The following is a 24717-nucleotide window of genomic DNA, read 5'->3' on the forward strand; positions in this document are numbered from 1 at the left end:
TTAAGTGGTAGATTTTTGAATTTCTTAACTCATTTTAAGATTAAAATTATTTTTGTATTTTAAAAGTGTTTTTTTAAAAAATTAAAATTTTTTAATTAATATTATTTTAGTGTTTTTAGATTATTTTGATGCACTAATATCAAAAATAATTTTTAAAAAATAAAAAAATAATTTTAATATATTTTTAAATAAAAATAATTTTAAAAAATAATCAGAAATTCCAAATATACTCTAACTGCCTCCAATATATTTCTCAAGTGGGTTTTTGATGATGCCACCAAAATAATCTAAAGACTGGAATCTCAGTTTCTATGTGGCTCGCTATCCAAATCCAATGTAGAGTAGTTATACAGAACACTTATGGAACCTTTTCATGTCTTCCTACAGTGGTTCAGGGATAAAATTGTTTTGGTGAGGATTGCAACTGATGAGTTGATCCTGTCCCTTCCAAACTTAACAAACAAGTTTGCATCTTTTAGATTGGTTATACCGGAAGTGGTGTGAAATAATACAATCCCAAAGATCCCTGAGGCTAGTATTTGGTTCCTATCCAAACTGGTATTCAGATTCTTGGGTTTCTGCTTCGGCAAACCCTAAACACCTTTTATCTCAGCCCTTCAAAGTTACTCTTTTCACTGAATTTCCTAATTTGATATATCTTAGATATCCTGGATACCTCTTCTAAGACTTTATCTAGTCTTTGATAAAAGTATACCTTATATATAGGTTTCGAGAATACTGTCAATACAAGGTACTATTCTAGGGTAGGTACCATACCAAGGTCTTCAAAGGAGAAGCAACAGTAGAAAGGGTCCTAAAAATGGATTAGGGCTTTAATGATTAGTTTTTGGATAGGTATCTTCAAGATATGTAGGATTATTTCTCAGTGAATTCTGTTTTATCATGCATGCTTAGTTTATTCCAAAGCTGAATTAACTTATCGATCTTGTTGATAAGGCAGTTTATATTCTTCAGGTCTGATCCGTAAACGAAGAGGAGCAAAGGAATGGAGAGAAAATTAAAGATTGGCACCATTCATCCAGACCTTGGAATAGGTATTTTTTGCATCACTTTTCACCCTTTTCTCTGCCTTACAATTTTTCTCTCTACCTTTTCAATTCTGGGAATTTGTTGGTATCAATTGAACTACCAATGGGTGATTTTTTTTTGACGATTAAAATAACGAAGCCAATTGAATCCAACGATGCATAGAAAAATTCAATGCTTATTTGGTAGAAGGGGTTGAATTATTTGGCTCGAAGAAAAGAGATTTTTGTTTCTTCAAATGTATGAGTGTTATTGTATATTACAGGTTGTGTTGCCAACTCTTGGAATCTTAAACTGATTGTTTTCGTACATAATAATGATTTATAGGAGGAGCTGAAAGGTTAATAGTTGATGCTGCTGTTGAACTTGCATCCCTTGGCCACAATGTTCATGTTCTTACAGCTCATCATGATAAAAACCGATGCCTCGAAGAAACTGTGGCTGGTAAGTTGCGTTTATTGTCATTTATCCATATCAAAGTCTGCATTTGGTTTGAATTCTTCTTGCAGAAAACTTTATATGTTAAGTAAAAGTAAAATATTGGACTTTCTTCTTTAAAAATCTTAGTGCGTAGGAGGTCATGATTGTATGGACTTGTTGAAGTTGTGTGTGATATGGTGTTTCACAATTAGGTGGCTCTTGTATATGGTTCTTTCCTACCTCTACATATATTCTATCGTCTTCATGCTGTAAGTGCATATTTGCGGTGCATTTTCGTTGCCCTTTGCGTGCTATTCCTGTGGCCGTCATTTGATGTTATATTAGCTCACCGGGTCTCTGTTGTCATCCACTGTTGAAACTTTAAAAATCAATGAAGGTATTGCATGCCTTTGATATTGATATGATTTATTATTTAGGTTCTAGCCTTAGGTTTCTTACAATAGTCCTGTTTATCCAGGTGGTTTTTTACTGTCATTTTCCGGATTTGTTGCTGGCTCAACATACAACTGTTCTCTGGAGGTTATATAGGAAACCCATTGATTTCATAGAAGAAATTACAACTGGTCTGTTTCCCAATTCTGTTGTTTTTCTTTTTTGTTCACATCAAATATCTCTTTGATGTTAACTTTGTCCCAGTTGAAAGTTGAAACTACCAATTCTCATTAACTGCTCTTTGGGACTGCAGGAATGGCAGATATGATACTTGTTAATAGTAAATTCACTGCATCTATGTTCACGAATACATTCAAGCATCTTCATGCACGAGAAATCCAACCTGCTGTTCTTTACCCTGCAGTTAACATGGATCAATTTGATGTTCCTCATTCCTACAAGTAACAAAAAAATATTGTACATCTCTTGCATCTTATAACTCTAGACGGGCTCTTGCAATGACGAACAAGAATTTCTTTCATTGTTTTTCCCTCTAGTAGTTCAGAATCTTATTCTTATCTGTTTCATGTGGTGCAGGCTGAATTTTCTCTCGATAAATCGCTTTGAAAGGAAAAGAACATAGAGTTGACAGTTTCTGCCTTTGCCAGACTTCATACACTTGCAGAACATGCCCTTCAAAGTCAAAGTCTAACTGAAGCTACTTTGACCATTGCTGGCAAGTCTCAATTTGCTTCCCTCCTGGGTTACATTACTCACCAACCTTTTATATTGATGAGTTTGGAAAATGGTTTTTATACCTGTGATGTGGCGTCTTCATTATCCCTTTATACTTGTTGCAGAAAGGGCCATGCACCTTCCTCTCATAAAAAGAGGAGGGAGGGAGGGAGTGGGGGGGACATGCACCTTCACTAATGATTTCTATTCATTGAAATTACACTTAGATAATTACTTTGCAAATTCCTACAGCATTTTTTGAATGGGTGGAATGGATAACAAATATGTTGTGAAGGCAGTGTTCTGCAAAATGCTGGTATTCTTGTAACAGAGAGTGAAATAATTCAAATCTTTTATTAAGATGACAAGCTGAAAATTTTCTTTGAGATGAGTTTGCTCATTAAATGCTTGCATGTAATTTTTCTTTCAGGCGGATATGATAATCGACTGAGAGAGAATGTTGAGTATCTGATGGAACCTAGACGCCTGGCAGAAAGGGAAAGAGTCTCTCATCGGGTAAACTTCATTACGTCCTGCTCAACAGCTGAAAGAAATAAACTTCTTTCACAGTGCCTGTGTCATTTATACTCCTAAGGTGTGATCCTGTGCACTTGTCTATCACATATATCATACTTTGAGGTGAATGAGGGTGTTTTAAATTAATAGTTAAATAAATGTAGGATGAACACTTTGGAGGCAGTGGCAGCTCATAAGCCTGTGATTGCATGCAATAGTGGTGGTCCTGTGGAGACTGTTAAGGATGGAGAAACAGGATTTCTTTGCAACCCTACTCCTGAAGAGTTCTCTCTGGCAATGGCTAAACTCATTCAGGATCCCCAGATGGCAAGCAGAATGGGCGGAAGAGGCCCGGAAGCATGTTGCTGAGTCATTCTCAACAAAAAAATTCAGCCAGAATTTGAATCAATATCTAATAAGCATTACTGGAAGTAAAGAAGATTGAAAATAGCGAAGTTAGCTGGAAGATGAATGATGCTATAGATCCTTTTATGACCAAATACAAGATTATTTTGATAGACAGAAACCATTGCCTCTTGTTGTTACACACACACATACACACACACACACACTGCCAATTATTGGTCGAGGAAGGGAAAAACCACAAGTTATGCGTCTGTTTTTTGACATTTTATTGTATTTGATATTTAATTTAGATCTTCACAATATTAGAATTGGTGGTGTCAATGTATGGTTACAGCAGTGAGAAAAAAAAATTAATTAAACTAAGAAAACAAAAAAAAATTAATCGAAAATATCAAACCGAGAAAAAATATCAATTAGAAAATTAAACAAAAAAGATCATGTTTGGTTTTGATCTAAGGTTTCGTTGAACATAACCAAACCATACCGATTTGATCAAAAAAAATTTAAAACTGTGTTGACATAACCATACCGATTTTTGTATAAATATAAAATTATCTCCTAAAGATTAAAATCCTAAAATTTACTACCCTTTCCCATTCCCCACCCTTCTCTCTCGATCTCCTCTATGGCTCTACCCGCAGCTCGCACTTAATATTTGCATTCTTTTGTTAAAACATGAAGTTCTTATTATTCCTAATGTACAAAAACAGAACAAGTTCAGCATTTGAATAGGTTTTACTTGCATCAAGATTTTGTGATTACATTTATATATTTTGTTTAAATAAGTTAATATCTTCTTTTATTTTTTTCCTTTTATTTTTGTGATTACATTTATATATCTTATTGAGTGTTTTCAATTATAATGCCTCTTATTCAATAAAATAAACTGAATTTGGCCATAAAAAGCTTAAGAAAGCCCAATAAAAAACTAACAGGTCGATTTTTCTTTTTAAACCCCCCCTCTTTACACACACACACACACACAAAAGATGCCATGCTTATGCATTGTTGCGGGCTTGTGACATGCTTGTGCGTTGTCGTGCATTTATGAAAAAAACATAAAAAAAAATTATACGAAGAAAGATTGTTGCAATATATAATGTTTTCAAGAAAAAAATACAAAAATAATTTTAGAAAAAAAACATAAAAAAAATGAAAGGAAAGAAATCATATAGGGAAACACTGTAGCAATTTATAATGTTTTGTGAGGAAATATACAGTTGTAATTCTCAACCAGCTCAATATTTAAAAAATAAAATTGACAAAGACAATTTTGAAAAAATTCATAAAAAAAATATGTGGGGAATGACTGTAGCAATCCACAATGTTTTAAAGAAAAAAAGTACAAAACTAAATTCTCAACCAACTTAATATTAAAAAAATAAAAGCAACAAAGACAATTAAAAAAATCATATAAAAAAATCATAAAAAAAAGAAAAAAAGAAAAGAAAAAAGACCTATGTGGAGAAACACTATAGCAATCCACAATGTTTTGTGAGGAAAACTACAGTTGTAATTTTCAACCAACTCAATATTAAAAAAAAAAAGTCGACAAAGATAATTTTATAGAAAATCATAAAAAAACAAAAAAATCACGTGGGAAAATACTGTAGCAATCCAAAATGTTTTAAAGAAAGATAATTTTGTAGAAAATCATAAAAAAAAACATAAAAATCACGTGGGGAAATACTGTAGCAATCCAAAATGTTTTAAAGAAAAACAACTGTAAAGCTAAATTCTTAACCATCTCAATATTAAAAAATAAATTCAACAAAGATAATTTTAGAAAAAAAAAAACATGTGGAAAAACACTATAGAAAAGCAAAAACTAGTAGCAATTGACAATGTTTCAAAGAAAAAAAATTATAAAACTAAATTCTCAATCAGTTTAATAGTAAAAAAATAAAATTGACAAAGATAATTTTGAAAAAAAAAACAAAAAAACAAAAAAAAAACAAAAAAAAGAAGAAGATAATTTTGGGGAAAAAAAAGAAAAAAGGAAAAAAAAGAAAAAGAAAAAACATGGGGGGAATGGAAAAAAAACAAAAAAAAATGAAAAAACAAAGAAAAAAGAAAAAAAACATGCGGGGAATGGAAAAAAATGCGAAAACAGAAAAAAAATCATAATATGTGGGGAAAGTACTGTAGCTTTCTCCACATGTTTTAGAGTATTGTTAATATATATATATATATATATATATATATATATATATATAATTTGGTTGGTTTTGTTATATAAAAAATCAAATCGAACTGAAAATCCTCATCTTTATATGGTTACCATGTATGCACCAAGTGGAAGGATCAAGTTTCTATCATTTTTTCTTATGTGGTCTCTATCAAACGTTATATCTAGCTATCTCTAGTCCCTTATAAAACCACAAAGAAATAAACCTTCATAGTGTACCCTATAAGAAAGTTGATATAGCCATTAAAGAAGTAGGACACTAGAGGTCTTTTCTTAATGATAAAACTGAGAATACCACACTAGAGGCATGATGGCTCTCCCAATTTTGATATGGTATGTCATAGCTCGATTTTAACCTTGTTTCACCCATTTTTTCTACTTTGTTTTCAAATAAATAAAAAATACAAAATTCCCATGAAAAATGCATTATCGATGCAATTAAACCAATTCTCAATCATTTCATAATTTTTAATCATTTTATTTATCATTTTCATGTTAGAAAATTTTCAAAGATTGAGATATCAATTCTTTTTAAAGAATAAAAAAAAAACGATGAAATTCTTCTATTTTTCACGTCCACAACAAAAAACTGGAAACATTTCTTTTCATTCCCTCATTATTTTTTCTTCTCATTAGAATAAGCCAAAGTTCAGACTCCATCTCTTTGCTAATTTACAACTAATTGTAGCCATAAACCCACCCTTAAAGTTAGCCCATCTTGCTACAAATCAAACCAAAAAACACCATTTTCATCCCTTTAGTATTTGCTTCAAAATCAAGCAATAAAAATTCACCTTGTCATCCAAGTTTCAACTTGCAAAAAGTGTCAGAAGGACACCGTTTCAAACCAATTTTCATGCTATAAATGTTTTACAATCTACCATAAAAGTACAACTCATGTACCTTTTGTTATTGCCGTAGAAAAAGGCAAAAAACCATATCATTTCATCTTTTATTCCGGTTGTCAAACTAAGCAAAAAAAAAAAAAAAAACCTTAATTGTCCTTCAAAACCAATTGGGCTATCACCACAAAGACATCTTTTATCAACTACAAATACTTACAAAGATAGCTAGCAAGGAGAGTTGGATGGTGAAGATTAATTCTACAAAGTTAAGGGTTGAGATTGAGTCTTGAAAGAGAAGTTCTAAGTCATTTCTTGAGGCTTATAAAAGAGAGAGAAGAAACATAAATGTAAGGGAACAAGAAAAAAGAGAAAAAAAGAGAGAGGATATAAACCAAGGGAGATTTGATTTGGAAGAGGTAGTCTGATATGGTTAAACCAGAATAATATTTGATTTTTGGGTTCTAATAAGAGTTAAACACATCGGTTTTAGACATTCTTTGTCTTGATGGAAAGATAATACATATGCATAAAACCTTTATGAGAGTTTAAAACTCATTTATTCCATTTTGAAGTTCAAAACATAGAAGAAATTGAGAAGTTTGAATTTGTTTAGAAGCTCATTACAGCTCAGACCCTGTTTTGGTTTTTAGCCTATATCTGGAGTTATAGAAGTAAAAATAAAGTAAATTTAGCTGAGTTGGAAATCTAAGAGCGATATCTAAAATTTTTATGAAAGGCCCAACTCCAAACTATTATTTTGAGGCTTTAAATCTAGAAACAATAGTATCTCTTTCACAATAGCATCAGTAATCTTCATCAAGGTATAAATCCATGCAGAATTTGGGATAAATATTTTGATTCATGTATAATCTTCCATTTTAGTATTTTTAAGTTGCTTTTGCTTCATGTTGAGCCTAGCTTTTGATATGCATCATAGTACCATGGTTTTAAATAACATAAGCCTTAGTGAAATCTAATGTATTTTCCCCTTATGGTTTGTGTCTTGGTTTCCCCTTTTAACATTCTTTGTTAAAACTTTTTTAATGGTTAGGTTGATGAATATTCTAGTTTTAGAGATCGTTATAGACTTAACACATGGTTTTTAATCTTAAAACGAGTTCAAAAATATGATTTTTCATCAAGTTTTTGTTAAGTTGATGATATTTTGACTAAACTTGTTTTTAATGGTTAGGTTAACAAGTGTCCAAATTTTAGGGACAATTGTATATTGAACAAATGGTTTTTATTAAAATGAGTTCAAATATATATTGACGAGTTTTTGTCAAATCGACGAGTTTTGGTTAAACATGGTTTTAATGGTCAGGTCGACGAGTCTCCTAGTTCTAGCAACCGACATAGGCTTAGCATGCTTTGAATGGTAAAAAATAAATAAATAAATCATTGAGTTGTGAGACTTATGATTCAGACCTCGACGCTAACTTAACGGACATCAATTAATGATAAATGACTTACAAATATGCTTAAAAATAATCTGAATGGTAAATGACATGCATAAAAATGATTTAAGAGAAAACATATAGCTAAGGTAACTTATCTTAATAAAAAATACATTAAAAGTGATGTTTATCTTCCTTTAAGCATAGCCAACCCCTTACTCAAATATCTGGAATAAGTACATATTTTAGGATTCATATTTCCTTAAAACCTAGGCAGTGAATCCATTTTTTCATTTTTCTAGTTATCCATTTAATTTTTAGAGGTTCCAATTTATATCAAGTAGCGACATAACAAATTTAGCTTTTCGAAGAAAGCCAAAATAAGGTCCTTAATTAACCTCATTTTGCATGTTGGATATATGGTTTGAAAGAATGGCCAAAATGATCACTAGAATATTATACAACTGGAAACTTAAAAAGAAAAAATAATTAATTGCTTTATTGTATAAAAACCTTAACATCTAGCTGCAAAAATTGAAAAAAACACATAAATACAAAATTTCCTTAAACTTTATGAGGACAAAAAAGCCCTAAGCTTATACTAATAAGTTATGTATCTCAAAATATTAGAATAGCCATTAAGTCTCTTATCATTTCTTCTCTTCCACTATTTTCATCTCCAACAACGCCTTCAAAATACATGATTATTTTTAGGCTTGTTGCTTGTTAAAATCCTATCAACTTGTGTTGTGTTCTTTATTTGGATTAAAACCCATTGAGAAGTTGTGTAAAACAAAACAAGCTAAAATGATTTTTTTTTGGTTGAAAATAATGGAAATCTTTCATGGAAAGTAAAACAATGCACTTTTCTTGATGATTTAAAACATTAATCACTTAATCAAGTTGGCATGGATATTTCTTATATAATCCTAACTTAAAGGCTAAGTGTTAGTAGTTTTAGAAAGTAGTATAAAATCAGCAAAATGAGATGCTACAATTAACTTTGGAGAAATTTTTATTAAATTAAGCTAGACTAATCCCTAAAATCCTGCAAAACAAATTTCTTATTGAGATAGGGGCTCTTCAATGCTTAAACTAGCAAATCATATAAGGAAAATAATGTATAGAAAAAAGAACGAGAACAATGTGTGCAGGAGAGTAAATATTGTGATTTTCATGTGTTATGTTGTTTTGTGATTTTATGTACCTAGTGATCCGGGGCATTTATGTACCTTGGTCATATGAGATTATTTCATAGGGCATGATGTTGTAGACATACTGTATGGTTATAATCATAGAGAATAATTACCTTTACCACATAGGTAACTTGTAAAATGAGTTGTTCAGCGTAAACGCTACACTAATTAAATCATTTTCTAAGATTCTTGAATAAGAAGTTGATCATTCATAAGTACATTTTAGGTTAAATGTGCAAGTAAATAACACATTCATTGTAGGGTACTGATGAATCCAAATAAAATGGATAAAAAAAATCTTCCAAAATAGGGCCAAAGAAATCCCTTTAAAAGAGCAAAAATCCAAAAAAAAACCTAAGGAGCATAGGCCGGGTAAAGAGCTCGAGCCTACGCACTAGGAACATGGGCTCGGGCAAGTAGCTAGAGCCCATTCTCCTTGCATGAGTGTATGGACACCTAATGCATGGGCACCATGTAATGCACTGGGCGTATGCCCAGTTGGTGCTGGCCTTGCTGCATAATACCAAGGATGTTGGGCATGCATCCTAGCGCTTTTGTGGACTTGGGTTGTTAAGCTCGAGCCCAACATTTTTTGATCTACGCAGTGTGCCTGGACCCACTTTCATCTTTAATGGGCTCGGGCAAGGTGCCGGAGCCCAACACTCGTTAGAGAATTTTTTTCGGACCCCATATAGGTTTTTTAGTATTTTATACTGATCTAATACATATTATTTTGAGTAGAATACAACTTAAAATATCACAAGGGTACAATTACACTTCAATCCCTCGTTTTCATAAAAGGGTAAGATTTATGAGTTATAAATACACCATGAATCCTTTAAGTCAAAGGTTCACATTCTCTTCATTCTCAATATTTTTAGCATACATATTTCAGAGTCTATCTCTCTAAAATATCATTGTATTTTCTCTCTCTATAAAGTTATTGACTTTACCATTGGAGAGTTCTTATATCCATAAAAGGGGACCTTTTGCAAGCACCAGCTACCGGTCACTTGGCACCACCTGCTACTACCACAATTACCGGTTACCTGCCTTACTAGGCATTACTTGCTACCACTTATAAACCTTGTAGGCTTTCTATATCAAGTTACTAGATATCTTGACTATGAAGAATGAATCAAATTGCTTGAACTAAAAGATTAGCAAATTATTCAACACATCAGCCTTATTCCTAAACATCTTGGATTTTAGAAATCATCAATTTGCGTCGTTTGTCGGAAACTAATTAAAAAGACATCATTTTCTAAATTTTTTTTTGACATTTCCATGCAATTTCATGGCACACAACTAAAACACTCCTTAGATTGGACTCAAGACAATTATATTTGTTATCACAAACATTTATACCCAGTCAAATCTTCAACAACTCATAAGTCAGGTACAACTCCTTACCCAAACCTTGTTGGCAACTCAAGGTTAAAATCAAACCTTGACACCCCAACAAGTCCTGGCAACTATGGTAACAATTTGACCTCATCACTATCTCTATCGGCCGCTCTCAGCACCCGTAACCCGTTGCACTACCTATAAGAGTTTAGGTAGAATGACCTTCAGGATAGTATCTTGCCTCCATACTCGTCAAGTCCCTCTGGGGTCGCTCATGCCATTGCGATACTCGTGCATATAGTCGGTACTCTAGACACATCCCCTCAACTACTGCGAGATAGACCTCAGTTACCAATCCCGTTGTTTCACGCTAAATTTTTGAGGCTCTTTAAATCCTAACAAATCACCTTATAAAGTATAATCTTTAATGGGAATGTAAGTTTATTTTTGAAATAATAATAATGTGTCTTTGACATACACTTCCTAACTACAGATCTCTAGTAGGGACTTTCGACCACTCTCATTGAAGGGAATTGACTTGGTTTTTCTAGAGCAATATCTTTACAATCACTAGGGATTGATCTCGAATCCCCTTACTCTCTAGTGTAGTCTTGAACTGACATATTCTCCAAGTGATGTCAAATGGGCCTCTCACTAATTCGCTAGGGGTTGATCTCGGATCCCTCATCCTATAATACAGTCTTAAACTAGCATATTCTTCATATGATTCCAAAGGGCCTCTCATCAATTTACTAGGGATTGATCTCGGATCCCTCATTCTTCAGTGAAGTCTTGAACTCGCACATTCTCTAAATGATGTCAAAGGGCCTCTCACCAATTTGCCAGGGGTTGATCTCAGATCCCCAACTCTCTAGTGCAATTTCAGACGAGCACATTCTTTAAGTGATGTCAAAGGATCTATCATCAATTTGTCAGGGGTTGACCTTAAATCCCCATTCTTCAATGCAATCTCGGACTCGCACCATTCTCTAGTGAGGGGCTCTCATGTCTCATGTAATCATAGAGAGGTCATATATCTCTCACACTCCATTGACTATTATTTAGTGAGGGGTTACCAAGCCCCCATACAATCACAAAAAAGGTTACAGACCTTTTAGGCCTGCAAACCTCCCACTTTTCAGTGATATCTTTCTTTAATTAAAGGCTTTCATGTTACATTCCATTCTAGAGAAGTCACATACCTCCCGCACTCCAGTGCGACCACTCTTTAAGAGATGAACTTGATTTCCCTAGTATAATAGAACCACCTTCCATGGGTTTTCCCTCTTCGTCCTTTAGAAATTTTTTTAAGTATAAGTGTCAATATGGTTCGCTTATTTCTGCCCTTCAGAAAGTTTTCTAAATATAGAAGAGGTTCCCTTCAGCCTTTTTGAATATTTTCAAAGTATAGGCTCACCATTTATGAGTTTCTACCAACTACTTAGAAAGTTTTCTAAATATGAGCCTTTTCTCCATAAATTTCTCATGACCTCTTAGAAAAATATTCTAAATATGAAGGCTTTTATATCTTACCTCACCCTCCTAAGAATTTTTCTAAGTATGGTTTCCTTAACGGTTCCTTTCTACATACTTAGAATGTTTTTCAAATATGGTGCACACCCTTACACACGGGCTCTCTAGTTTATTACCTGAGGTTCCAAACCTTTTTCTCAGATGAAGGAAATTCGATGAACTCGTCATGGTAACAAGGTATTTTTACAAGTCTTTACAGATTAATTCCATAAAGACTTGAGGGCTGCTGATGGATCCAAATAAAATAGACCAAAAAAATCCCTCAAAATAGACCAGAAGAATTCTTTTAAAAGAAGAAAAGGCCCTAAAAACACCTAAGGGCTCGAGTAAAAAGCCTGAGCCCATGCATCAGAAACATGGGTTTGTACAAGTATTTTGAGCCCATGATCCTTGCATGGGCACATGGATGTCAGTGCATAGGCACCATGTAGTGCACTGGGTGTCCGCCTAGTGCGTGTACACCTTTATAGGGCATACACCCACTACCAAGAGTGCTGGGCATGCACCCCAATGCCTTTGTGGGCTCAGGCTATCATGCTCGAGCCTAGTATGTTGGGTCTAGACAGCGAGCTTGGATCCACTTTCACCTCTAATGGGCTTGGACACCTTACCCGAGCTCAACACTTGCCCATATAATTTTTCCCGGACCCCACACATGTCCCTTAGTATTTTATACTAATTCAATACGTATTATTTTAAGTAGAATACAACTCAAATATCACAAGGGTGAAATTACACTTCAGTCCCTTCTCTCCACAAAAAAGATAAGATTCATGGGCTATAAAAACACCATAAATCCTTCAAGTAAAAAGTTCACAATCTCTTCATTCTCAATATTTTTAGCATACATATTTTCAGAGTCTATCTCTCTAAAATATCATTGCACTTTCTCTCTCTATATTGTTATTGACTTTTCTATCAGAGAGTCCTCACGTCCATCAAAGGGGATCTTTTGCAAGTACCAGCTACCAGTCACTTGACTTACCAGAGATCATCTGTTACTACCATAGTTATCGGTTACCTACCTTACCAAACATTACCTGCTACTACTCACCAACCCCAATCTCTTCATTTTCAATAGTTTTAGCATATATATTTTTAGAGTCTACCTCTCTAAAATATCATTGCACTTTCTCTCTCTATAAAGTTACTGACTTTACCATCAGAGAGTCCCCATGTCTATCAAAGGGGACTTTTTGTAGGTACCAACTACCGGTCACTTGGCTTACCAGACATCACCTGCTACTACTACAGTTACCGGTCACCTGCTTTACTAGGCATTACCTATTATCACTTATCAACCCTCTAGACTTTTCATATCAAGTCACCAAATATCTTAACTATAGAGAATGAATCAGATTATTTGAACAAATAAATCAATTAATTATCCAATACATCAACCTTAGTCCTAAACATCTTGGATTTTGAAACTCATCAGGTACTCTCTCCTTCCTTTATATCTAGACACACTTTATTTTGGAATCTTTACATTAATATATGTCGCATTGATGACACCAATATAGTAATGTAAGAATGACATTTAAAAATTGACATGGATGTACTTTTTATACCATCATGAAAATAGGGATAAAATGTCACTCCATTTTGAAGTATTTTTGAAGGGATTGTGAAATCACATGGTTGTATAAAAAATTAATCTTTAAGCATTATAATTTCTTAGAGCACTTGATGAAAATGATTAATTGTCTAACAATCTAAAGTATAAGTTAATTTTTTTTTATTTATTTTTTATTTATACACCATATAAAATTCTAAATAACACAAGATGAGCCATTTAAATTACTCCAAAACTATATAGTACTATATTTATATTGACTATCAACTGTAAAAATTTAAAAACAAGTCAATAATAATAAAAAATAAAGTACAATCCTTATAAAAAAAAAACTAAAGGAGATTACTTGAAATCAATCATGTTTATTTAATAAACATTAAAAATTATTTATTTATAAATAATAATAAATGATATATTAAAATTTGAAAAAAAAATATGATAAATTTATTAGATAGTGTACATGCTTTTCAAAGACAAATTATTAGATGTAAAAGATTTGGGCTCAACACATACGTTTAGTTCAGTAAAAGTTATGCCAAGAGATAACAATGGCAAGTGTTTAACAATGTAGTGTAGAACGTTTTTATAATAATTTTATTATTTTTTTAATATTTAATATAAACATATTAAAAATATAAAAACAAAATACTTAAAAATATCAATTTAATATTTCTCATATGAATAACAGTTTAAACAATATTTTAAAAAAACAAATTGAACCATAAAAATAAAAATAAATTAGAAAATGTGATAAGATGAAAGTGTGTAATTTTTCAAATGATATTATTCATTTAAATTCTTTTAATTACAGTGATAATTATTTAAAAAAAATAAAAAAAAAATAAACACGACCTAAAGCAACTGCCGGGACAGCAGCTTGGAAGCTAAATTACAGAAGTTCGAATGATAACGTCTGCTACTCCTAGCAAGAGACCTTTAATGATGTGGCATTGAGGAACTCAGAAAAAACTTTATGAGAGTGTCTTCCGACACTTGATTGAACACGAGGTCTCAAAAAGTGTGTAATATTAAGGCCTCTTTTTTGGATACTATTTATTAATTAATCCACTAAAATATTAGTGTAGCATTCATGAAAATCCCTCAACTTGACCGCTTACCTTTTGGAAAAGAAGAAGAAAAATCAAATGGGTTTTCTTAGCTAGACACATTATTTGGTTTTGTAGTGAAGATAACAAGGATGGGCAATTTGAAGACTCTTTCAATGTGTGTGTATACACATTGGTGGATGATATCACAAACAGAAATAAAATGGTAGAGTAATAACCTTAACGGTTTAAATTTTTAGATTAAATTGGTTATTTGATATAATTTTAGAGTTTTAATAACCAAACGGTTACGAGTTTAAATTTTACTATTCTTATTTATTTGATAAAAATTAAACACAAAAATAATATAAATTTATGCAAGTTTTAAACTCAAATTAAAAGTTTTGATTTGAGAAGGTGTTTTAGATAATAATATAAATTATATTGAAACTTTATCAAACAATTGATTGATTAACAAAAATTAGTTGATAAAATTAATTGATTTAGTGTACGTGATCACATGGATTAAAAGACTTTAGGGTCTTGATCCTTTGACCAAACCTTACTTTTCTTGTCTACCAAACAATACCAAACTTCCTCCGAAGTAATTCTCGAACATAAGCACAACACACAAGCAAATCTTATTATAGCCACAGCTTGCGCTCTTTACTATTGCACTATTACTATATATTCCTTCATGACTGCATCCCTTCCATAATCTCATAGAGAAAAATCCAAAGCACGCACATACCCCCGATCTCTGTGTTGATGGAAAATATATCTGAGGCATCACCATCACCATCACCAGGGAGTTCTTCCTTGGCAAGTCTAAGTATTCAAATGGTCTCGAAATCAGTCTCCGAGAGACTTCTTGGTAAGTTCTTTGATGCATCTCAATATGACTTCGATTATGAGCAAAGTGGTCTTTGGTCTCCACCAATACCTGCCAGAAGGGTTTTCTTGGCTTCACCAGCAGGCCATATTTACTCCCAAGGTGAGTTTTTCTCGGAGCTCAAGAAAGGAAAGAGAGCGTGTAGAAGGCGCATTGCTTGCTTCAATGTAAGTCTACTAATAATGATGACATTCTCTTCATTATAATATCAGTAATTCACCACGGTTAGCTCTTCATGTTTTTATACTTCTCTATGCGTGTACACCATGCTTGTTCTTCATTTTTCAATCTGTTCACTGCATTTTCTGAAAAGAAAAAATGAGGAGCTGTTTGCATATCTTGGATCATAATTAATTATATTCATCCATGTGAATTATTTTATATGTGTGTAGTTATATTGTTTATATGTTACGTACATTTATAGATATCAGTTATATCTAGAAAATGATTTTGGGATGCCTTTTAATTTCTTCTTCTTTTTTCCTTTAATTCGCAGGCCTTTTGGTGCACTTCAAGACGACAACCTTGATTGGTGCCATCCCCGCCTTATTTTTTTCTTTTACAAAGGCATGTTTAGTCTCAATCACTATTCCCAAGCTGCATTGGGAAGCTTAATGGATGATAGTCAAAAAGGTTCAATTCAAAATATTGAACCCCAATAATATATATATATATATATATATATATATATATATATATTGAAAGTGGAAGAAGTAGTGATTAGGGAAGTTTCATACCCATATTATGTAGACAATTAATTAGTTTACTAACTTGCCACATGAACTGCTGATTTATTATTTTTAATTATTTTTTAGAATGCCACTTGACGCTTCATACCCGTATTAAGATCCCTTGGCACTTGACGCTTTGGCTATTGGGAGATGCCACATGCATCGTTTGAAAAGTGTGGGAAAAAATCCCCTGGATGTAAGCCTAAGGAAATTTGATTTCATGGTTAATTTAGTAACTTTAATTTTCAAATTAAAATGAAATTTCAAAAAACCCCTAAGATTTAAGTTAAATGAATTTTGCTTTTAAAAGATATTTAGTAATTTTATTGTGCAAAGAAATTGTGAGTTGGTTGAGATGCTTCTAGTCAATTTGGTAATGACAAATTAATCATGTTAAAAAGACTCTATTACCTCCCAAGCCAAGTTACTTGGTTTTGTTTTAGATAAAAAAAATAATCATTTCACTATACAAATCCATAGTGAAATGTGAGTGTGTGCATAATGAAACACTTATTCCAATTAGGTTATTTGTTTTTTTTTTAACTAGCTAGGGATACCCCTGCTATGTTCTAGGGATGATTTCAAGCTAATGTACAACGTAAGAGAAGAACGCTCCGATGTTATAGATATATTTTTCAGTATTATAAAATTTTTAATCAAGAACTAAAAAGAAAATGTCTATGTTTTATAAAACAAATTGGAAAAAATATATGAAATGATAAATCTTAGAACAAGTTAATGCTATTTAAGGATTAAAATAAAAACTTGATCTTCATTGTTGAAAGTAAATTATAGATACACATGTAAATATCTAACATCATGACATGAGTAACTTTTAACTTTTTTAATTTAATTGTGTGGCAATAAAAATGAATATTTATAAGAAAGTCCATGATTTAAATTATGGAGAAAAAATGTATTTTTAACTTAAAAATCTCTTTTCTTATTAATCTTTTTATGAAATGTTAATTTTGATCCTTGATTTTTTAATTTTAGTTTTAAGAACAATATAGAATTTGTTTTTTTTTTGTAAAATTGGTCTCTAATTCAACTTCAGAATAAATGACAAATCAAGCATGTGAGAACATACAAATCAAAATAAATAATAATATATAAAACCATGTCAATTTAACTTAACTGGAAAGGATATAATTAAAAATAAATAAAGTGCAATGATCAATATAAAAGAAGATAAAAATTCCAGGACGGAAGATGAAAAACACTACTATTTTTTTTTTCTAAATCTTTTATTTTATTTTATTTTATTTGTTAATGTTAATTAACTAAGAGGCGACTGAGAATCTTAACCCTAATTATGATTATTTTCAAAAACCAAAAAATATAAACATCTAGTTTATAAAAGTCATTTCACTATGCGCACAATAAAACACTTATCTCAATTAGGTTTTTTTTTTTTTTTTTAACTAGCTAGGGATACCTAAACTGTATTGTAGGGATGATTTCAAGCTAATTTACCACGCAAAAGAAAAACGCTCTAGCGTTATAGATATATTTTTCAGTATCATAATTTTTTTTTATTTGTTAATATTAATTAAGTGAGAGCATTGAGACTGGAACCCTAACCCTAACTATGATTATTTTCAAAAACCAAAAGATATAAAAGTACTCTAGTTTATAAAAAGAGTAGAACATATGAATTCACAAAACATATATACCATTTGATTTTCCCGTATAATCTAAGAAAACTACGTGATTCCGGTAGAAGATTGCATTTTTCCTAGAAAAGTTTTTTAAAAAGAAAATATTATTTGAAAATTAGCCAGTTTCATGACTAAATACAGAAATGGTCAACCTTAAACTATTAAGCAATGTAATGAGCTTTGTCGGAAACAGTAACATTGTAAAGACTTGCACGTAACTAGCATCATCTTTTACTGTTTGGGGTCAAATTTGGTTGTCATTTCTGCAAGTAGCTATTGAAATTTAACTAAACCACAAGTCTAAATTCAAGAATGTGATGTATGGGCCAATCAAAACAAACTAATCCATCAAAATACTATTTATGGGCCAATCAAAACAAACTAATCAATCAAAATACTATTTATGGGCCAATCAAAACAAACTAATCAATCAAAATACTATTTTTGCCCGTGCATCTCCTTTATATGTTAAAAATAATAATTATTCTACAGCGTAGTGCTAGTCAATTCAGCTGCAGGGACTAAAATCAATGTCTTTAATGGAGAAATAAAAGAGATATTGTGGCACATGGATCCTCAGCAGTCAAGGTAATCGTATGGAATCATGTGACGAGAGCTGAAATGCTTATCTAATAGTTAACTTTAAAATCTCGGGGATTAGTTAAAATATACGTAAACTATTTCAGACAACAACAACCAACAACATAGTACAAATGTACCTAACCCAATTCGACGAGGTATTTCTTAGACAAGCCTGCAAATTTTCGTATTGGCAAATCAACAAGCTAAAGATTTTCCTTAATTTGTCAACTCCACAGATATCGACTCAACTACTAATACCTTGAATCTTTCTTCTCTCCCAGCTTATAAATAGCTAGCAATATTCCACCTATGGTACACATCCTCTCTGCTACAGATATATAGCCTGGATTTAATTCTTTTTGTAGCATATTTTACATAAATGGCTCGTTTAAGCACAGTCCCGTTCATCTTCTTTCTCATTTTGATTTGTCACGCACAGTCTTTTGAAGCCAGAAAGTTCTTGAGCTTGGAGAAGAACGAAAACCCTTCTTTGAAAGACAATACTACGCCATCTTACTATCGTGTTAGTGAAGGCCATGCAATAGTTATCGATACAGGGTTCATCATTTCCCACCTTTCCAAGATCGATCGAATTTTGCGTTCCGCCCCCAGTCCTGGAACAGGAAACTAGATTATATCACTTTTGTATCACATCATATATATATGTGTGTGGGTGTGGGTGGGTGGGTGGGTGTGAAAAATTGCATTTTAAATTGCAACTTTCAGTATGATATATGTTCGCAGAATATATTTTAGGTTTGAATAAAAAGTTGCTCATTTGGCCGTTAGTATAGCTTGTATTCTTGCGTTAGTTTCTCTCCTTATTAAGAAGAGCCTTTTATATAATTGTTGGTGGCATTCTCTCTCTTGTTCATAGAAATACAGGGATTGAAAACATAGATAAAATAAATTTACGGACGAAACATAAAATGCCCAAAGAAAAGGGATCGAATATGAAAAAAAGTGAAACTTAATGGGCCAAAATGAACCTTTTCATGTCATCCGAACAACAAATGCGCGAGAAGGTTTTTTATAAAATGTCAATTTTGATCTTTTTATTTTTAGTTTTAAAAACAACATAAAAGTAGTTCTTTTGTAAAATTGATCTATAATTCAACTTCAAAATATTTAACGACAAGTCAAACACGTGAAAACAAATAAATAATAACAAATAAAATTATGTCAACTTAATTTGTAGTGATTAAAATAAAAGGAGTAAAGATTTCATGGACCCAAGATGAAAAACACTATTCATCTACAGTAGATGAAAAATGTTTTTTTTTCTTCAAATATTATATTATATTTTATTTTATTTGTTAAAGTTAATTAATTGAAAGCATTGAGCTGACTGAGAACCCTAACCCTAACTATGATTATTTTAAAAAACCAAAAAGATATAAATGTCTAGTTTATAAAGAGAGTAGAACCAATGTTATTAAAAACGTGTTTTAACTCGTAAAATTATATGATGTTACGAATCAAAACATATAAAACGTATAAAAACGGGTTAAAAACTCGAAAACCAGTAAAATCGGTCAAACTCGTATAAAATCGGTTCAACTCGTTAAAAACGGACTGATTTTACAATTTCACCGTAAAAATTATAAAAACTGTTGAGTTAGCACTCCCTTTTTCCCATGAGTCCCCACTCCCCCGCGGCCTGACACTCCACCCACTGACCCACCTCCTTTCCCTTTTCTTTTATCATCCTAAGGGGTTTTAATTTGTTTTAATTTTGGACAAAAAAGTCTCATGTATTTGTTGTTATGCATGTCGTTTTCATGCATGACAAATTTTCATTAAACAAAGAGATTAAAATTACTTTTAATTTTTGATTTATGTGATTTTTGTAGCACAAAAAGTATTTTAAGCTTAAAGGAAAAAAAGAATTCACCAGCAATAAATTATTTTCATGTACGTCGCTGTGAGAGAGGCGCTTGAATTAAAAAATAACTCTTATATTTGTATTGATATGTAATTTTGATAGAATATTGAAGGAAAAACAAAATCGAAAGGAAAAAAAAAACAAATTTGAGATCTGAGCCAAATGCTTCACATAGTCACTTGCATCCTGAGCCACATGCTTCACTTGCTCTCAGATAATTTTTCATTATGAAGCTCCTATCTGATCTATGCCTAAATGGCATGACATGGTTTGGCAAGGAAACTAAATGTGAGGTTTTTTTTTAAATAAATAAATTAGCATCTTAATTAAAAGATTTTTACATAATAATATTATTTAAAAATATTTTGATAAAATATTATATTTTTATCTTATTATGCTTAGTAAATACAACATATAAATATCATTTTTAAAGATAACTATAAAAAATTATTTGATATCGCCACAATCTTTGAATTGACTTCAATAAAAATAAATGTTTGGCCTGACGACCCAATGTATTTGGGCTTGTTGATGAGTTTTTTTAATTTTTATTTAGGTGAAACATAAATTTATTAAAAAAAAAATTATAAGATTCAATTGAGCTATTTACATGAATCACTTATTTAATGATCCGCGACATAACATATAATTTAGTTAAAATATTTTACTTATAATTTAATGATTTTACGAGTCGAGTTTATATTATATATTCCATGTTGTTTTAAAAAAGTATTTTTGACAATATTAAAAAAAACATATGAATTCACAAAACATATATATCGGTTGTTAGAGGTGTAAAAAATATTTTTAACTATCCATTTGATTTTCCCCCTGTAATGTAAGGAAATTACAGTTCTTTCGTGATTCCGGTAGAAGATAGTATTTTTCCTATAAATGTTAAAAAATATATATTATTTGAAAACAAATCAGTTTCATGACAAGTCAACATTAAACTATTAAGCAAACTAATGAACTTTGTTCGGAAACAGTAACATTGTAAAGACTTGCACGTAACAAGCATTTTGTATTGTTAGGGGTCAAATTTGGTTGTCATTTCTGCAAGTAGCTATTGAAATTCAACTGAACCAAGTCTTGCTCCATTAAGTAGTTACTATTCAAGAATATGATGTAAGTGCCAATGAAAATAAATTAACCAAAATTAAAAAAAAAAAAGTGAAAACACTGTTCACCTAGTCACATTGCACCGTGGAGAACAGTGTTTTCACCTTCTTATCATTTGAAAAAAACAAAAAAAAACTAACCGGCTAATAATTGAGGTTAGAATTATCCTTGTAATATAATCATTTTTTTTATTTTTATATTAATTGAGGATATGATGGGTATTTTATGTTCTGAAAGCACAATAAATTTACATCATTACCCTTATAAATAAATTGTTAGCTACCATTCAGGGTTACTTTTGTATTTTCATATAAAATGTGCAGACATAGCTTTATTGGTTTTTTTTTTTTGTAATTAATGGGTTGGGGTTGGGGTATTTTAGTCTTTTAATAAATCAAAAGTATTAAAAAAAACATGTTGTGCAAGTGTCAATCATTCTACCATCTTTGGACGGCACTTGGTATTTGCGCTACTTTGTAATTTTTCAAATCAGCTACTAAATTTTTTTTCTTTATTTAATTATTTTTTTGTTATTATTTGTTTTATTTGAAATAATTTATGAAATTTAAATTTTATTTTGATTTAATCCTCGTTCAATTTCTTACTTTGTCAAATTTGATTATCATTCTTTTAATTACTATTTATAGAATCTAAGATAATTTTTAGAATTGATTTTTTTTTATTTGACCCTTCACTATTTTTCTCAAATTTGATTCCATCCTCATTATTTTGATTGTTGTTTTTCTCCTTTGCAAAAATTTTTAGATTGATATTTTTTTTTACTTGACTTCATCATTCAACATTTAATTGATTTTGGTTTGAGCTTCTTGGTTAAACACGTGTCTAGGATTTCACGGGTTGCAAGTTTTGAAAATTAATCCAATTTTAGAGGGTTCACCTGAGATTGCTTTGCTTTTTTTTTTTAATCATCTTTTTAACTTGATATTTTTTCAGTTTCATCATTCAATATTTATTGAATGGAGGTTGAACTCTATTTTTTCTCCAACTTTTTGCATCCTTTGTTTTTTTTTTAATTAGGTTATTTCAAGCCTTTTTATTTATTATTCTTTATTAAATTTATTTATTTTTAAATTAAATAGAATTGATTGAATATATGTGAATGTTCACTGCTTTTTGTTTTTTTTTTTTACTTTTCTTTCCCATGGTTTTGCTCTGGAGATCTTTACTACTTTTTTCAATGTCATCAAGCAGTCTTTTGTAGTGGGTTTTGAACCGTCTCAACAAGTTTTTATAATGATGAGCAATATCTATAGTGGAATAACAGTGAGTCTCCAATAATATATGATATCTGCATCTTATTTGATTTAGTGAATTGATATCAAATATTTTTTTTATTATTATTCATTTGCTATCCATACCTATAATTTAAATCAGATTATTACATTACTTCCAGTTTATTAACCTGCTGTAAAAATAATACTTTTAACTAAGCATCTATTTTATATGGTAAAAAATAATAATTGGCCAGCGTCGTAGCTGTGGTCACCAATCTCTATCTACCATGTAGGTAGCTACAACTAGATTCGGCTACAGGGACAAAAATCAATGTCTAGATCCTGAGCAATCAACATTATTATTGCATGAAAAGTACTGCTAGAAAAAGGTTACCCAGAAATATTTAAGAAAGGCCGGCAACGTAGTTCAAATGTACCTAACCCAATTCCACGAGGTATTTCTTAGACAGGCCTGCAAATTTCGTATTGGCAAATCAACAAACCAAAGATATTCCTTAATTTGTCAACTCCACGGATATCGACTCAACTACTGGTAACTTCAATCTTTCTTCTCTCTCAGCTTATAAATAGCTAGCAATATTCCACCTGTGCTACACATCCCCTCTGCTCCAGATATATATAGCCTGGATTTAATTCTTTTTGTAGCATATTTTACATAAATGGCTCGTTTAAGCAGAGTCCCATTCATCTTCTTTCTCACTTTGATTTGTCACGCACAGTCTTTTGAAGCCAGAAAGTTCTTGAGCTTGGAGAAGAAAGAAAACCCTTCTTTGAAAGATAATTAGCTGGAGAAGTGTTAATTTAATATGGTATGTAGCTAATTTGGTTACACGTGGTATTATTATATTTATGTAAATACATATTTATTATTAATAAATACTTAATTTATCTTTAATATTTATATGATATTAGATTAATGAATCTAGAGTAACGATAAAGTTTATGGGATAAAAATACTTTGTAATTAAAAAAATTTATAAAGTTATTATAATTATAAGATTTATATTGCATCAAAACATTGTTCATGTTATGTTCTTTTCTTTGTAAATGGAAGCATTTGTTCTTATAAGCTGAAATATAAGGGATAACTAGAACTAATATGTAGGTGTTTGTCATAAGATATGTACATTGAATTGGTTTGCATGAGAATTTCATATGAAAAGATTATTTATGTTTATGTAAAGACTCATATGACGGCTATGTAAGTGATTCTTAGACTTGAAATTACTAGGTCATTTTATATAGAAAAATATTATATTTTGATTATATTAAATATTATCTTAATCGAGATAATAAAAGTGTAGATATATTTAGATTGCATCTTTTTCAGTATGTATGTATGTTCGCAGAATATATTTTATACAGAGGTGGTTTGAATAAAAAGTTGCTAATTTGGCCGTTAGTATACCTTGTATTCTTGCATTAGTTTCTCTCGTTATTGAAAGAGCCTTTTTATATAATTAATTTATTAAGTTATTGGGTCATCAAGTGAATTCTAAAATGCTATAATTTTAATAGTTTTTTTTAATGAAACAATATTATTTTGAATAAAAAACTAAAATACTATAAAGCCAAGGCATTCTTGTGTCTGGAATGCCACACTTGCACGCTTAAGTTTTTTTGCTGTCATTTGCAAGTGTTTAGTCCCAAAAATTCAATTTCAATCTTATTGATGCAAAACATGAAAATACAATTATATGGGCCTTTAAAATCCCATTACTAATTACAAATATATATTTTAATTAGATAAAAAAATTTAAATCAAACTAAATTAAAAAATATTAAGCTTCAACTACCTTGTCGCCTGTCGGTCATCATTAAAGACAAAAACTACCTTCATTGATTTATCCTTTAAAAAAAATAAAAAAATATTAAAATTGCAATTATTGGTGTCTAGAATTTAATTTTCAAGAATTTTCTCTCTCTATTTTTGTTTTACTACTTTCTCTCCCTTTCCTGGACATCTAAAGACTAAAATGAAAA

At 31.0% G+C, this 24717-nt stretch overlaps 1 protein-coding gene and 1 pseudogene across 1 annotated transcript; both read left to right on the forward strand.

The window, feature by feature from the left end:
- Positions 1 to 273: 273 nt before the first annotated feature.
- On the forward strand, positions 274 to 3798 carry LOC18095508 (uncharacterized; annotated as a pseudogene).
- An 11490-nt stretch (positions 3799 to 15288) lies between these two features.
- LOC18095509 (uncharacterized) lies at positions 15289 to 16374 on the forward strand. Its single transcript, XM_006370111.3, has 2 exons — positions 15289 to 15664; positions 15994 to 16374. Exons 1-2 carry the CDS (start codon positions 15374 to 15376, stop codon positions 16024 to 16026), a joined length of 324 nt encoding a protein of 107 aa, XP_006370173.1. The 5' UTR covers positions 15289 to 15373; the 3' UTR covers positions 16027 to 16374.
- The last annotated feature ends 8343 nt before the right edge of the window (positions 16375 to 24717 follow it).

Source organism: Populus trichocarpa, chromosome 1 (assembly GCF_000002775.5).
Source record: "Populus trichocarpa isolate Nisqually-1 chromosome 1, P.trichocarpa_v4.1, whole genome shotgun sequence".
Lineage (NCBI taxonomy): Eukaryota > Viridiplantae > Streptophyta > Magnoliopsida > Malpighiales > Salicaceae > Populus > Populus trichocarpa.